The sequence below is a fragment of the Protobothrops mucrosquamatus genome, unplaced genomic scaffold, assembly GCF_001527695.2.
Source record: "Protobothrops mucrosquamatus isolate PMUCROS unplaced genomic scaffold, P.Mucros_1.0 scaffold953, whole genome shotgun sequence".
NCBI lineage: Eukaryota > Metazoa > Chordata > Lepidosauria > Squamata > Viperidae > Protobothrops > Protobothrops mucrosquamatus.
In genome coordinates this window covers 179,045-191,658 of record NW_015387198.1, presented here as the reverse complement: position 1 = coordinate 191,658, position 12,614 = coordinate 179,045, and the positions used below count along the sequence as shown (strand labels likewise).

The 12,614-nt window shown below is 44.4% G+C and overlaps 1 protein-coding gene across 1 annotated transcript in view; it reads right to left on the bottom strand.

The window, feature by feature from the left end:
- Positions 1–12,614, bottom strand: part of ANK3 (ankyrin 3) — a gene marked incomplete at its 5' end in the record, with an annotated part of 147,572 nt that overhangs the window by 2,844 nt on the left and 132,114 nt on the right. The window contains 6 exon segments of the mRNA XM_029284794.1: positions 560–642; positions 5,590–5,646; positions 5,794–5,877; positions 8,411–8,573; positions 10,146–10,162; positions 11,404–11,785. Coding sequence (XP_029140627.1) covers positions 577–642; positions 5,590–5,646; positions 5,794–5,877; positions 8,411–8,573; positions 10,146–10,162; positions 11,404–11,785 — 769 coding nt within the window.

Genomic DNA, 12,614 nt, shown 5'->3' with positions numbered 1-12,614 from the left:
TGGAATTGATTGATTGAACTTTTTAGTCCCACCCAGTCTGCCGTTACCACCGCAGCCACGCCCACCCAATGGGCCATGCCCACCCAATGGGCCATGCCAACCCAATGGGCCACATCCAGCTAATGGGCCACACCCACCCGGCACCCGACAATGCATAAGTGGGTTTTGGGTTGCAGTTTGGGCACTCGGTCTCTAAAAGGTTCGCCATCACTGCTGTAGGTGATCCACAAAATTAACTTTTAAAGAACAGCCACCGCTGTGATTGTTACTTTAACAACTCTAGAAAATCCTCCCTTCTAACTTCCCCCCCCCCCAGAGATTTACTTCCCTCTGGACTGCAGGGCACTTCTCTGACCTTTGACCTCACTGTTCCCAGAGGGTCCCCATCTCATTTAATGGTGGAAGCCCCATCAGCCCAACGACGGAAGGGCAATGCAGAAATTGCTAAGCCCCGAAGGAAGGCATGCCAAGAAAGTAAGCTCCAGGTCTCATATTGCTTCGTAAAGATTCCTTAATTGCTCCAAGTATTAAGAATACAAGAGTTATACATTCAACTAACCATTCACTGTTTGGCTGTTATGAGTAGGTTGTCTTCTCTGCGTGCCGGACTTCTTTTTTCATTTTCACTTTACACCCTTCTCCCTGGTTTAACAAGAGGACACACCATCAGATATCAAGCGGATGTACTCATCATAGCAATTATACAAGGTAAATTGTAAAATCTACACAGACCACTGGGAGCAGCGAAAGGTGAGTAGCCAGTAGCCACATAAAGATGATGACACACGTGCTAACTCACGACAGTAGCACCATTCCGGGTTCATCATCCTGAAATAAGTTCTTGAACATCAAACAGAATTCCAAAGATTTCATTATTCCTTCCCCCGGTTTACAAAAATCCCATGCTGGGGGGATTCCAAGTTAGCAGACCCCTTTGCAAGCCAAATTCTGCTGATTTAAGGAAGGTTCAAAGCTTTAAATTAAATAAGATTAGTCACGGAAGATGCAACTGCAAAAAGGGGATATCTGCCAAAGCGAAACATATCTGCAATAAAAATAGTAAAAGACCCCCAAATATTTTTTTTCCCATTTGAAAATTCACAACTTAGCAATATAGTCAAAACCTTGATTCTTTATAGACTCCAGCAGACGGCATACGCAATGGGCATTTTTTTTTTTAAATTTTGGACTTCATTCCTAAATAGTGGAGAAAATCCATTATTTCCACAACATTTCAGACAACTGATATTCGCCACTATTACAACTGATCTAATTTACATCACTTCCGTCACGACGTCCCTTTACGTCATTTATCTCCATTCGTGCCATTAGAGTAATGAGAGAATTAAAGAAAGGGCAAAAATGGAGGCAAACCAGGGAAAAAACCACTGACAATGTAATTACACAAAAGATATAAAATGATGCAATACATTAGACTACACTCAAATGTATTTTTATTGTCAGGCCAGTATGATTCAGTTTTTCTGAAGCTAATTTTTGTTATACTGTCTGTAAAACTAGGCAGACCTTTGTCACCCATTGATCACGTCATTAATTGTAACATGTTGCTAGGTCTTCTTGGGATGGTTCTGTTTAGTTTTGTTTTATTTGAATGTTTAATTTATGTGTTGGCCTTCGGCTGTAATAAATTGATTGATTGATTGATTGATGCAATATCAATTACATCAATACTGTAAATTCTATTTCCTCCACCTCAATGGTCCATTCAGTTGAGGTTTTGCTGCATTTTGCTAAGGAATATAGAAGATGAATAACTGATCCAGGGTTATAGGTAGTCCTTGACTTACAACAGTTCATTTCATGACCAAAGTTACAATACCAAAAAAGTGACTTATGACCATTTTTCACACATATAACCATTGCAGAATCATGTAATCCAAGTTCAGATGTTTGGCAACTGATTTTTATGACGGTTGCAGTGTTCCGGGATCACGTGATCACCTTTTGCAACCTTCTGACAAGCAAACTCAATTAGGAAGCCAGATTCTCTTAACAACCATGTTACTAACTTAACAACTTCAGCGAGCCACTTAACAAATGTGGCAAGAACGATGGTAAAATAGGGCAAAAACTCGCTTAATAAATGTCTTACTTAGCAACATAAATTTGGGCTCAATTGTGGTCATACATTGAGGACTACCTGTAGTAACTTGAAGGGTGGACTTTATTGAAATGGCCAGCTTGTTACCTTTAGGTCTTCTACGATGAACCCCGAGGTCCAATCCCTGAGAGACAGCAGGAAAGGTTTGAAGGAGACAGGAAGTGGGGAACCCCATGGAGTCTTGGCTGAGGACCTTAGAAAATTGGGAAGTTTCTCTACCTGGCCTGGGATTCTGGACAATTGTCCCCATAGCCCTTGGACAGGGGTAGGCAACCTTGGCTCTTTTATGACTCGTGGACTTCAACTCCCAGAATTCCTGAGCCAGCCACGCTGAGGGGAAAGGGAGAGGTTTCCATGCTGAGCCATGCTGGCTCAGGAATTCTGAGGCCTAGGGCAGGGGTAGGCAACTTTGGCTCTTTTATGACTCCTGGATTTCAACTCCCAGAATTCCTGAGCCAGCATGGCTCAGCTTGGAAACCTCTCCCTTTCCCCTTAGCGTGGCTGGCTCAGGAATTCTGGGAGTTGAAGTCCACGAGTTATAAAGCAGCCTAGGCCTAGGCCAGAGGTAGGCAACCTTGGCTCTTTTATGACTCATGGACTTCAACTCCCAGAATTCCTGAGCCAGCCATGCTGAGGAGAAAGGAAGAGGTTTCCAAGCTGAGCCATGCTGGCTCAGGAATTCTGGGAGTTGAAGTCCACGAATCATAAAAGAGCCAAGGTGGCCTACCCCTGCCCTTGGAGAATTAGGGATAATCAGATAGATAAAGTTTAGACCTCAGACAGACTCTTTAAGTTTCAGTGTTGCTTCTGCTGTTCCAAGAAACGAATCTTCTCTTCCCCCGCTGCCCTGATTTGTTTGTTCTGATTAACAGCTGCTCCGTTTCCTTGCAAATCTTTACCTCACGTAATCTGATGCATCTGGCCTTCTTTTCCACATCCTCCCACTGCTCCCTAATTAAAACCGACACCTCTTTTAATTATTATTATTATTATTATTACTCCAATGTTAGATTTACAAGTCAACAGGGCAAACGCCAAAGCAGCTTGGGCTTGGCAGCCTTGGAGAAAGATTGCGGCTGATTCCTGGGGAAAAGACGTTTCCTGTTTTGCTCCAGAGTTTCCAGATTCCAGGTGTAAGGAGCATCTTCCCAAGAACAGAAGGGAACAGGAAAGAAAGGTGGAGATCCCAGCAGGTGTCTGGCAGGCAGATGTGTTTGTCTCTGCCCACAGCCACACCATCTCCTCTGAAAGCATAGTTAGGAATGCATCTCCTCCAAGGAGCATTTGAACCCTTCATCCACACCCTTCAAGCGTCCCCAGGATTTGCCTTCTCTTCTCTTTGGCTTTTGATGGTCCATGGACCTCTCCCGCCGTTGCCAGAGGTCAAGACCTGCAGCCAACCTCAAATGCTGTTTGATCCGATGAGTTTTTCTGGTGGGCTGGTGTCATTGTACGAGGGAAGGAAAGTACTAACAATGGGGATTCCTTTTCAGGACTTCTTAAGTCCTAGGGTCACTCTCAAAAAAAAAAAAAGCATAAAAGTGAGAACCTGGGCCTTGTGTTGATGTGTACCCCTTGTTCATTATTTAGAAAAAGACAGATGATTAGATTTTTTTTTTTAAAAAAAAAATCTGCCCAGCTGATAGAAAACGTGATTGCCCTCTTGAGTGTAAGGACTGATCAACTGGGAGAAATAATAAGGGTGTTCTGTGAGAAGGGAAGACAATATATGAATCAGATATCTATTTAAATTTGAAAAACCAGGTCCCGGGGGAAACAGCTACTTACAGTAGTGGCCAAAATTGTGGAAACCTTTTGGGGAAAGTGTATTTTTGAGGTTTGATGGCTAATAACACCACTTTTTTTTTTCCTGGAGTAGTACCCTAAAATTATATATCAATGGAAAGATAATTTAATCCAGAATGTAACGCAACATAGTTTGTTCAATTATCTGTACTGTATTCTATGAAAAGGTATAGCCAAATAACCAGAAAAAGGAAGCACAACTTGCTTAGGTTGATATCGGGTAGCTTTCCTTCATCCGATGGTAGCCAATGAGCGTGAGTGTTTAGAGAGCCAATCGGGTGTCATCTTGTTTTGGCAATGAGCCAATCAGATCACAGTAGGATTCAGTTATTGATGTCATGTATTGAAGCTGAGAGGAGGACATTGGTCAGTGTGTTATGTGATCGCTATCAAGTTGGTTGGTTTTTTTTTAGTTCTTTCATTGAGTGAGCTTGTAAAACGTAATAAAATTAAAGTCATGGTACAAAGAGTTGACTGGTCGCCCAGAAAGTGATGTCAAATAGTATTATGAAGTGAACGAGGCTACAGTTATAAAGAAATGAGAAGAAAAATGGGTGGAAACTTAACCAAAGGTGGCATTTCTGCTGTACACTTTTCCCAAAAGGTTTCCACATTTTTGGCCACTACTGTAATATGCAATCCACAGGTGAGGATTGGCTTCTAAGCCTTTATACTCAAAAATACTAATGTAGTAAAATGAACAATTGCTGGAATAATGATTTGTCTGCATAATTGCTAGAATAATGATGTAATGCATAATCACTGGGAAAATTCTGTGTCAGTAATATGTGACTAACCAAATGCGCATTGCACATAGATACTTTGTATGTAGCAAAACCTTCCATTGTATGCCCGTGAGAAACGATCCTAATGTATTACAATGTGTATTACCATGTGTAGTCCTTTGTTCCCGAAAGAAGGATAGTATAAAACTGAAGTCTAATCCCGCCCTCCTTGTTCAGAATTGCTTGTCTTTATGCTTCTGAACCTGCGCAAATAAACTTCTCTGCTAAACCCCTCTGGAATTCGTAAGAGTCCTTTCGTTTTCCACAAGAATTTAGTTTTCCCAAAAGGTTTCCACAATTTTGGCCACTACTGTATGTGGTCAACCAGGAGTTGAAAACAACTGGATGGCCCATAAGCAGTTTCATGCTTGGACTCTGGATCGCTTGCCATGTTGAACTTGGGCACGTCCTGCAGGATCTACTGGGGGGGGGGCTCATTCTAGAAGGTTTAGCCTAAAATTTGCACCCTCAGCCCCCAAATCCTCTTAAGACCAACAAAAACGCTCAGCAACCTGTCTTTCCTTTTGTAAATGAAACTGACCAGGAGGCAGAAGATGGGAGGAACAAAGCGCCCACAAGGAAGAGCCCAAGACAGTGTTACCTATTTGCAAGTTTTGCTAGTAAAAGCCCCACTAGCCAGAACAGCCTGGGAAGTTTCATCTGGAGCCACCAGGTGGTAAGAGCAGTTGCTGGCTAACACACAGGCCCTGGAGAGTTTATCCTTTCAGATCAGATGCACCACTTGCTGAAAGCACAAGCATTTTGCCTTGGGGGGGGGGAGCGGGGGGCAGAGGTTAATTGGCAAGCCACCAGCCACTCAACCCGCGATTTGAGCCCAGAGGGAGCCATTGCACCCCACTCAGCTTTTTCATTTACCCTGATAGGTTTTTTCACGTGTGGGACAACAAGGCGTCTTAATACTTTCCGGGTAACCTGTGAGAAATAACATAGGAAAAACAAAAACAAAAAGTTGATACATGTTCTGCCCGAGCCCGGAAGGACAGAACGGACGGGCAAAGAATCCATCATTAGGACTCTCAAGAAAGAGGGAGAAACACGAATCTGCAGAAGGTGATTTACTTTTCGAGTGACGGTGTTGCCTTCCTCGTCGGTGAACTGTTCTCGTGTGACCGATTCACCTGGAATGTTTCGGGCTTCTTTGCCCTAGTAGAGAACAAGTCAAAAGGATTAGCCTTGCTCACTTGGGGCCATCTGCTGCTTTTTCAACACCAGGCCAAGCCATAAACTCATGCCAGGCCAAGCAAGATTTTTTTTTGTTAGAGACAGTCCAACATCTACAGCAGTAGCCAAAATTGTGGAAACCTTTTGGGGAAAGTGTATTTTTGAGGTTGGATGACTAATAACACCACCTTTTTTTGTTTGGAGTAGTACCATAAAATTATATATCAATGGAAAGATAATTTAAATCAAGAATGTAATGCAACATAGCTTGTTCAATTATCTGTACTGTATTCTATGAAAAGTTATAGCCAAATAACCAGAAAAAGGAAGCACAACTTGCTTAGGTTGATATCAGGTAGCTTTCCTTCATCTGATGGTACCCAATGAGCGTGAGTTTTTAGAGAGCCAATCAGGTGTCATCTTGTTTTGGCCATGAGCCAATCAGATCACAGTAGGATTCAGTTATTGATGTCCTGTATTGAAGCTGAGAGGAGGACGTTTGTCAGTGTGTTATGTGATCGCTATCAAGTTAGTTGGGTTTTTTTGTGTTCTTTCATTGAGTGAGCTTGTAAAACGTAATAAAATTAAAGTCATGGTGCAAAGAGTTGACGGTCGCCCAGAAAGCGATGCAAAATAGTATTATGAAGTGAACAAGGCTACAGCTATAAAGAAATGAGAAGAAAAATGGGTGGGAACTTAACCAAAGGTGGCATTTCTACTGTACACTTTTCCCAAAAGTTTTCCACAATTTTGGCCACTGCTGTAGGGTGTATTATGATACAGGATTCATGGTTTAGATTCTGTGGCTAATGCTGAATATATAATTATGTTGTCAAAGGTCATTTATGGCTGGCTGTTGCTTTCAGGAAATGTGGGCCAGCCTTTCCTCTCTGGGAAGCAATTTATGCTGTGGATTTGATGCTATATACCTAGGAAATTTGTCTAGGAAACGTAGGGCTAAACCCATGGAGAAGGCTTTGTAAGAGCTCCCTCCCAAAAGTTATAGGGCCCAATCACTACTTCATTTGGATAGCCCTGAGATTCCTCTGAAATAATTCTTCCCTGCTACCATCTCAATTCTCCATAAATCTTTTTTCAAGACAAAAGTTATTGCTTGTACAATTTTATGGATCTTTATTCAGGAGAAGTCCATGCTTAGTTGTGCTGGTTCTAGTACAACCCGTGAACGAAGATTAGTTCTTCGTGAAAAATAGTTCACCAGAATGAGTAAAAAAAAAAGAGCTGCTTTATTCCCAATGACTTCGGGCAGATAAGGCTTCCCACTTATCTCAAGAAGCTCCAGCTGGTCATTATTTAGCACACAATCACACTGCTTGTGCAACATGTTTCATTGTATGGAAAGTGTCACCATATTATGCAAAACATCCAATCCAGTTGATCCTGAGAGTTTTAAGAGCCTTAAACAATACCAGGATGGCTGGGGACTAAATTAACTACAGGGAAAGATTAGACAGTTGATAACTCCATCTTTATGCTGCTAAAATGAAGACAAACTCTTCTATGTCCCTGTTTTACCCCCCCCCACTCATCTCTTGACAACTCTGGGAAAAGCTGAACAAGGTAGGATATAAACTGAATCATCTCCTTTGTTATCCCAACAGCATCAGCAGATCAGCGTCACAACCTACAACAAACAGATCAGCTTCCTCAGAGCTGCCTTCACAAGGAGGCTTACGAAAATTGGGAAGTCTCCAGGATTCCTGTCAAACTGGATCGGGAGCAAAGCCCAAACAGGTCCACCACAGCACAAAACTGGAAGAGGTCCAGTGTCTCTGTTGACATTGTGATTTGGACTACCTAGAACGCATGTCTGGACACGGGGGCTGTGATAAATGTCCCACCCAACCCTTGACACTTACAAGTACTCTTTGCTGTTCAACCGAACAGCAGTAATCGTGTGTGCTTGTATTTACACGAGTGGCTTTGAGGAAGACATCCAAGAGAACGTTGTGAGAAAGAGAAGCTGAGTTAACACATTGGTTTTGAGAGTGTAATTGCTTAAGCTGCGGGGCTGCTTCGGGACATTTTGCCTCTTAAGATGAAAGGCAGAGTGACATCCACAACTGCATGGACAAACACGAGCAGGATCGAATCCTTCTTCAACCCTGGCTGTGGGACAGACTCGCTCCCGATTCTCAACGCAGCAGACAAGCTGAGGACCTTCTAAGGAGCTTGACTGGCACCCAGGACTCTTCCCCCTGGCTCCTGACTTATCTTTCCAGCTGTAGCAGCCCCCAGTTACTACACTGCTCTTGAACACATGTAGGGTATTCAACTACACTCCAGTGCATTTAGAGTCATGCATATACACAGCCATGCATCACAAGATGGGATTATAAGCAAAACCCCAGAGTGCAATCTGGTAGGTCCTCCCAACGGGCCTGTTAAGTTGTGCGAGGGGGCAACACAAAGAGAGAGTCTAATGGTCGGGCCATTCTATCTGCACTGCAGTCCAAGTCCACTCCATGCCAGGGGCACCACAACAGCACAATACCTTCAGAATGAACCGCCGGCGATAAACCCTCGTAACGATCCTCTGCTCTTCGTCTGAACTGGAATCACTCTGAACCTCACACTCACTGTCACTCTCACTCAACTCCTGATAAATGCAGTTTGGGTACATTTTTACTGGCTCGTTTTAAAACATAAAAACGAATCTGAGCAAGAGCAGCGGGGAAATGGTTGCCCCCCCCAAATTTAGATTCACCTCCCCCCAATTACCCTACTGGGAACGTGTGCCATTTGGCTCCTGGGGAACCACACTTCTAAATGTGGTGCGTGCGGCCATGTCGCCTTGATATCGTTTACGGCAGGGGTGTCGAACTCAATTTCACTGAGGGCCACATCAGCATTGCGGTTGCCCTGGGGGGGGTGGGGGTGTGTGGCCAGAGTGGGTGCAGCCTACTGGGTGGGTGTGGATGGAGTGGGTGTGGCCTACTGGGTGGGCGTGGCCAGTTCTACATCATTCGCGTCAAGGGTGCCTATGGGGGGCCTGGGCAGGAGTGGGACAGATCTGAGGGTCTCTGGCAGAAGGGGGTGGGACCGGGGCAAGTGCCAAGGCATGGTCCACCGGAGCAAATGCCAAGATGGCCACCACAAAATTGTACATTGGCTCCCAGCCGGCCAGGGCCAAGGCAGCGGGGACCGTTCCCTCACTGTTTCCAGGATGGCTTCGTGGGCCACATGAAACCACTTCGCGGGCCGCACCCGGCCCCCGGGCCTTGTGTTTGACATGTCTGGTTTACGGCATAAAACAGATGTGCACAGGCTTGTGCAACAGCTGTAAACTCTTGTGTCGACAAGCTTTTTATCAGCAAGGAGGGACCAGAGTGCAGACATGTCTTTCCCCACTCTTCCTTGCTATCCTCAAAGACCCTTTCATCTTATAGAAGTGATGGTGAACCTTTTAGAGACCGAGTGCCCAAACTGCAACCCAAAACCCACTTATGCATCGTGGAGTGCCGGGTGGGTGTGGCCCATTGGGTGGGCGTGGCCCATTGGGTGGATGTGGCTGCGGTGATAATGGCAGACCGGGTGGGACGAAAAAGTTCAATCAATCAATTCCAACTTTGCGAGATCTTTTTTTTTCCCGCGAGAAGTTGAAATTGACTGAACCTTTTTTTTTTGCACATGGCGGCGGAGGCCTAAAGCGAAAAGGTTTTATAAAACCCAGCTGAAGGCCTAGGACTGGGGCGACGGCGCGCGTGCCCACAGAGAGGGCTCCGAGTGCCGCCTCTGGCACCCGTGCCATAGGTTCGCCACCACTGTCTTATAGCAACTGCTCTATGTTTTGTAAAACCAAAGCTATTCTCATAGTGGTATATGCCCAACATGCCCATCTCTTTCCAAACCAAACTAAGATTGTTGTGGCTGTTGTTACTGTGATGCAAGGATTTGAAACAGTGCTTCGAAAAGCAGTTTCAAATTGGAGTTATGCTGATAATTTTGCCTGATTCTGCTGATCACCAAAGCAAAATAGTCCCTTATGCTTTACCTTCCCCATCCAGCTTTACAGTAGTGGCCAAAATTGTGGAAACCTTTTGGGGAAAGTGTATTTTTGAGGTTTGATGGCTAATAACACCATCTTTTTTGTAGTAGTAGTAGTACCATAAAATTATATATCAATGGAAAGATAATTTAATCAAGAATGTAATGCAACATAGTTTGTTCAATTATCTGTACTGTATTCTATGAAAAGTTATAGCCAAATAACCAGAAAAAGGAAGCACAACTTGCTCAGGTGGATCTCAGGTAGCTTTCCTTCATCTGGTGGTAGCCAATGAGCATGAGTGTTTAGAGAGCCAATCAGGTGTCATCTTGTTTTGGCAATGAGCCAATCGGATCACAGTAGGATTCAGTGATTGACGTCATGTATTGAAGCTGAGAGGAGGACATTTGTTAGGGTGTTATGTGATCGCTGTCAAGTTGGTTGGGGTTTTTTTTGTGTTCTTTCATTGAGTGAGCTTGTAAAACGTAATAAAATTAAAGTAATGGTACAAACAATTGACTGGTTGCCCAGAAAGTGATGTAAAATAGTATTATTAAGTGAACAAGGCTACAGTTACAAAGAAACGAGAAGAAAAATGGGTGGAAACTTAACCAAAGGTAGCATTTCTACTGTACACTTTTCCCAAAAGGTTTCCACAATTTTGGCCGCTACTATAGGTATATTTTCCCAGCTAACAATGCATATTCTGTCATTGGGAAGAACGGCTGGTGAGTGCACTATTTGCATGGCGTATCCACCCTCCAGCTGGAAGTAAGATCGACCTGCTACTCAACTGAAACACTTCCTAGGGATTTCTCCCACCCCGGAATGGGCTAAGCTAGGATTTGATGCCATTCGGCAGCTGGATGCATCTTACATATATTTCCTGCCCTTTGTGGGACTTTTCCTCATATGTCTCACCCGTTTTGTATTTGAGCATCTCGTTTATGTATGTATCTACACTGGCTTTAATTAAGGAGTTTGGTGAATAAACGGGGAGGGTGAACTGCAGAATAAAAACACGATGCTCTACACCAGGAGTAGTCAACCTTGGCTCTTTTATGACTCGTGGACTTCAACTCCCAGAATTCCTGAGCCAGCCATGCTGAGGGGAAAGGGAGAGGTTTCCAAGCTGAGCCATGCTGGCTCAGGAATTCTGGGAGTTGAAGTCCACGAGTCATAAAAGAGCCAAGGATGCCTACCCCTGGCCTAGATGATAGGAAACTTGGCTCTTTTATGACTCATGGACTTCAACTCCCAGAATTCCTGAGTCAGCATAGCTCAGCTTGGAAACCTCTCCCTTTCCCCTCAGCATGGCTGGCTCAGGAATTCTGGGAGTTGAAGTCCACGAGTCATAAAAGAGCCAAGGTTGACTACCCCTGCTCTACACATTTGATCCCCACATAGCCACCACAGGGGCTTGGCACGCAAGAGTAGGTGGAGAATTGTGGCCTGTCCCCTCCTACCCTGAGCAAATCAAAGTTTGTGGCGTTTTATACCTTTTGTTCCGACGCAGCCGCTATCCCATCGTCTTCCTGAGCTTTTGATCTCGGCTTGCTGCTGTCAGAAATATTCCAGCTTGTCTTCTTCACGCTAACAGGCACAGAGGTTTTAGGTGTATCAACTGCTGGCTTGCTTGCCTCTTGCAAGGATTTCTGGTGGCATGTTAATGAGATTGTTTGCTGCTCAGCTCGGAGAGAGCTTGGCATTTTTGGTTTCACAGTTTCCTTGTCGCTCTGTTTTCCTAGGCTGTTCACAGAGTCCTGGGCAAAAGTCTTAGCCTTTGCTTCTGAGGTCGATTCTGAGTAGTTCCCGTTGGTCTCCAGCTTTCCCGCTTCCCCTTTGAAATATGAGGTAATAGAATCTCGACACTGACCAGGGCTGCAAGAGAGGAAGAGCCAAACCCAAGGAATCAGTAACGGTGTCATTAAATCACCTCTCCACAGGTGCTCAGCAGCTCAGGCTGACATTTTATGACTTACAAAGGGGTGAACAAAAAGCCTTGACTGCAGCTATAGGCAAGCAATGATCTACCAGTTGTGGCTCTGGAAGCCGATATCATTCCAGAAGTGCCCTGGGATGTTTCTAGCCAAGACGAGTCCTGAAGGATCGTTGCGATGCTCTTAAGAAATAAATCTGGACTTGAGCAAGGGGAGGTCCAGGCTGGCTTCTCTGCTCTATAATGGCAAGGTGCTTTTGAAAAGCAGACAAGTTCCAAAGAAAGAAAGGGTTCCCCCAATGGACACTGACACACAGTGGGTGTGTTAAGGGGCTTGATCGTGGGTTCTCGTGGGAACAGCCTATGGCTTATGCAAGTCTCTCTCTGTATTCCCAGGGTGATGGGAACAGCCAACAAGATCCTGATAAAATTGCTAGATATTGTAGGCACATCCACAAGGAGCAGGAACCCTTGGTGATAAGGGTTCTCTCTCTCTCTCTGTGTGTGTGTGTGTGTATGTCTCTGTCTCTCTGTCTCTCTCTCTCTCTCTCATTTCTGCTCTTTTAAATCCTTTTGAGAGCTACACTCAATCTGCTTCTAGAATTCTTTCTATCTCGACTCGGCTTTGAACGAGGATGCTTAAGCGCTGCTTTTGATTTCGGTGCCCTAAAATATCAGAGCACATCTATGTCTTGAGAACATCCCACTTGGTCTACAAAATATCATTCAGTAAAATACTTAAGCTACTGGTCCCTGCTTGTTAACTGCCAC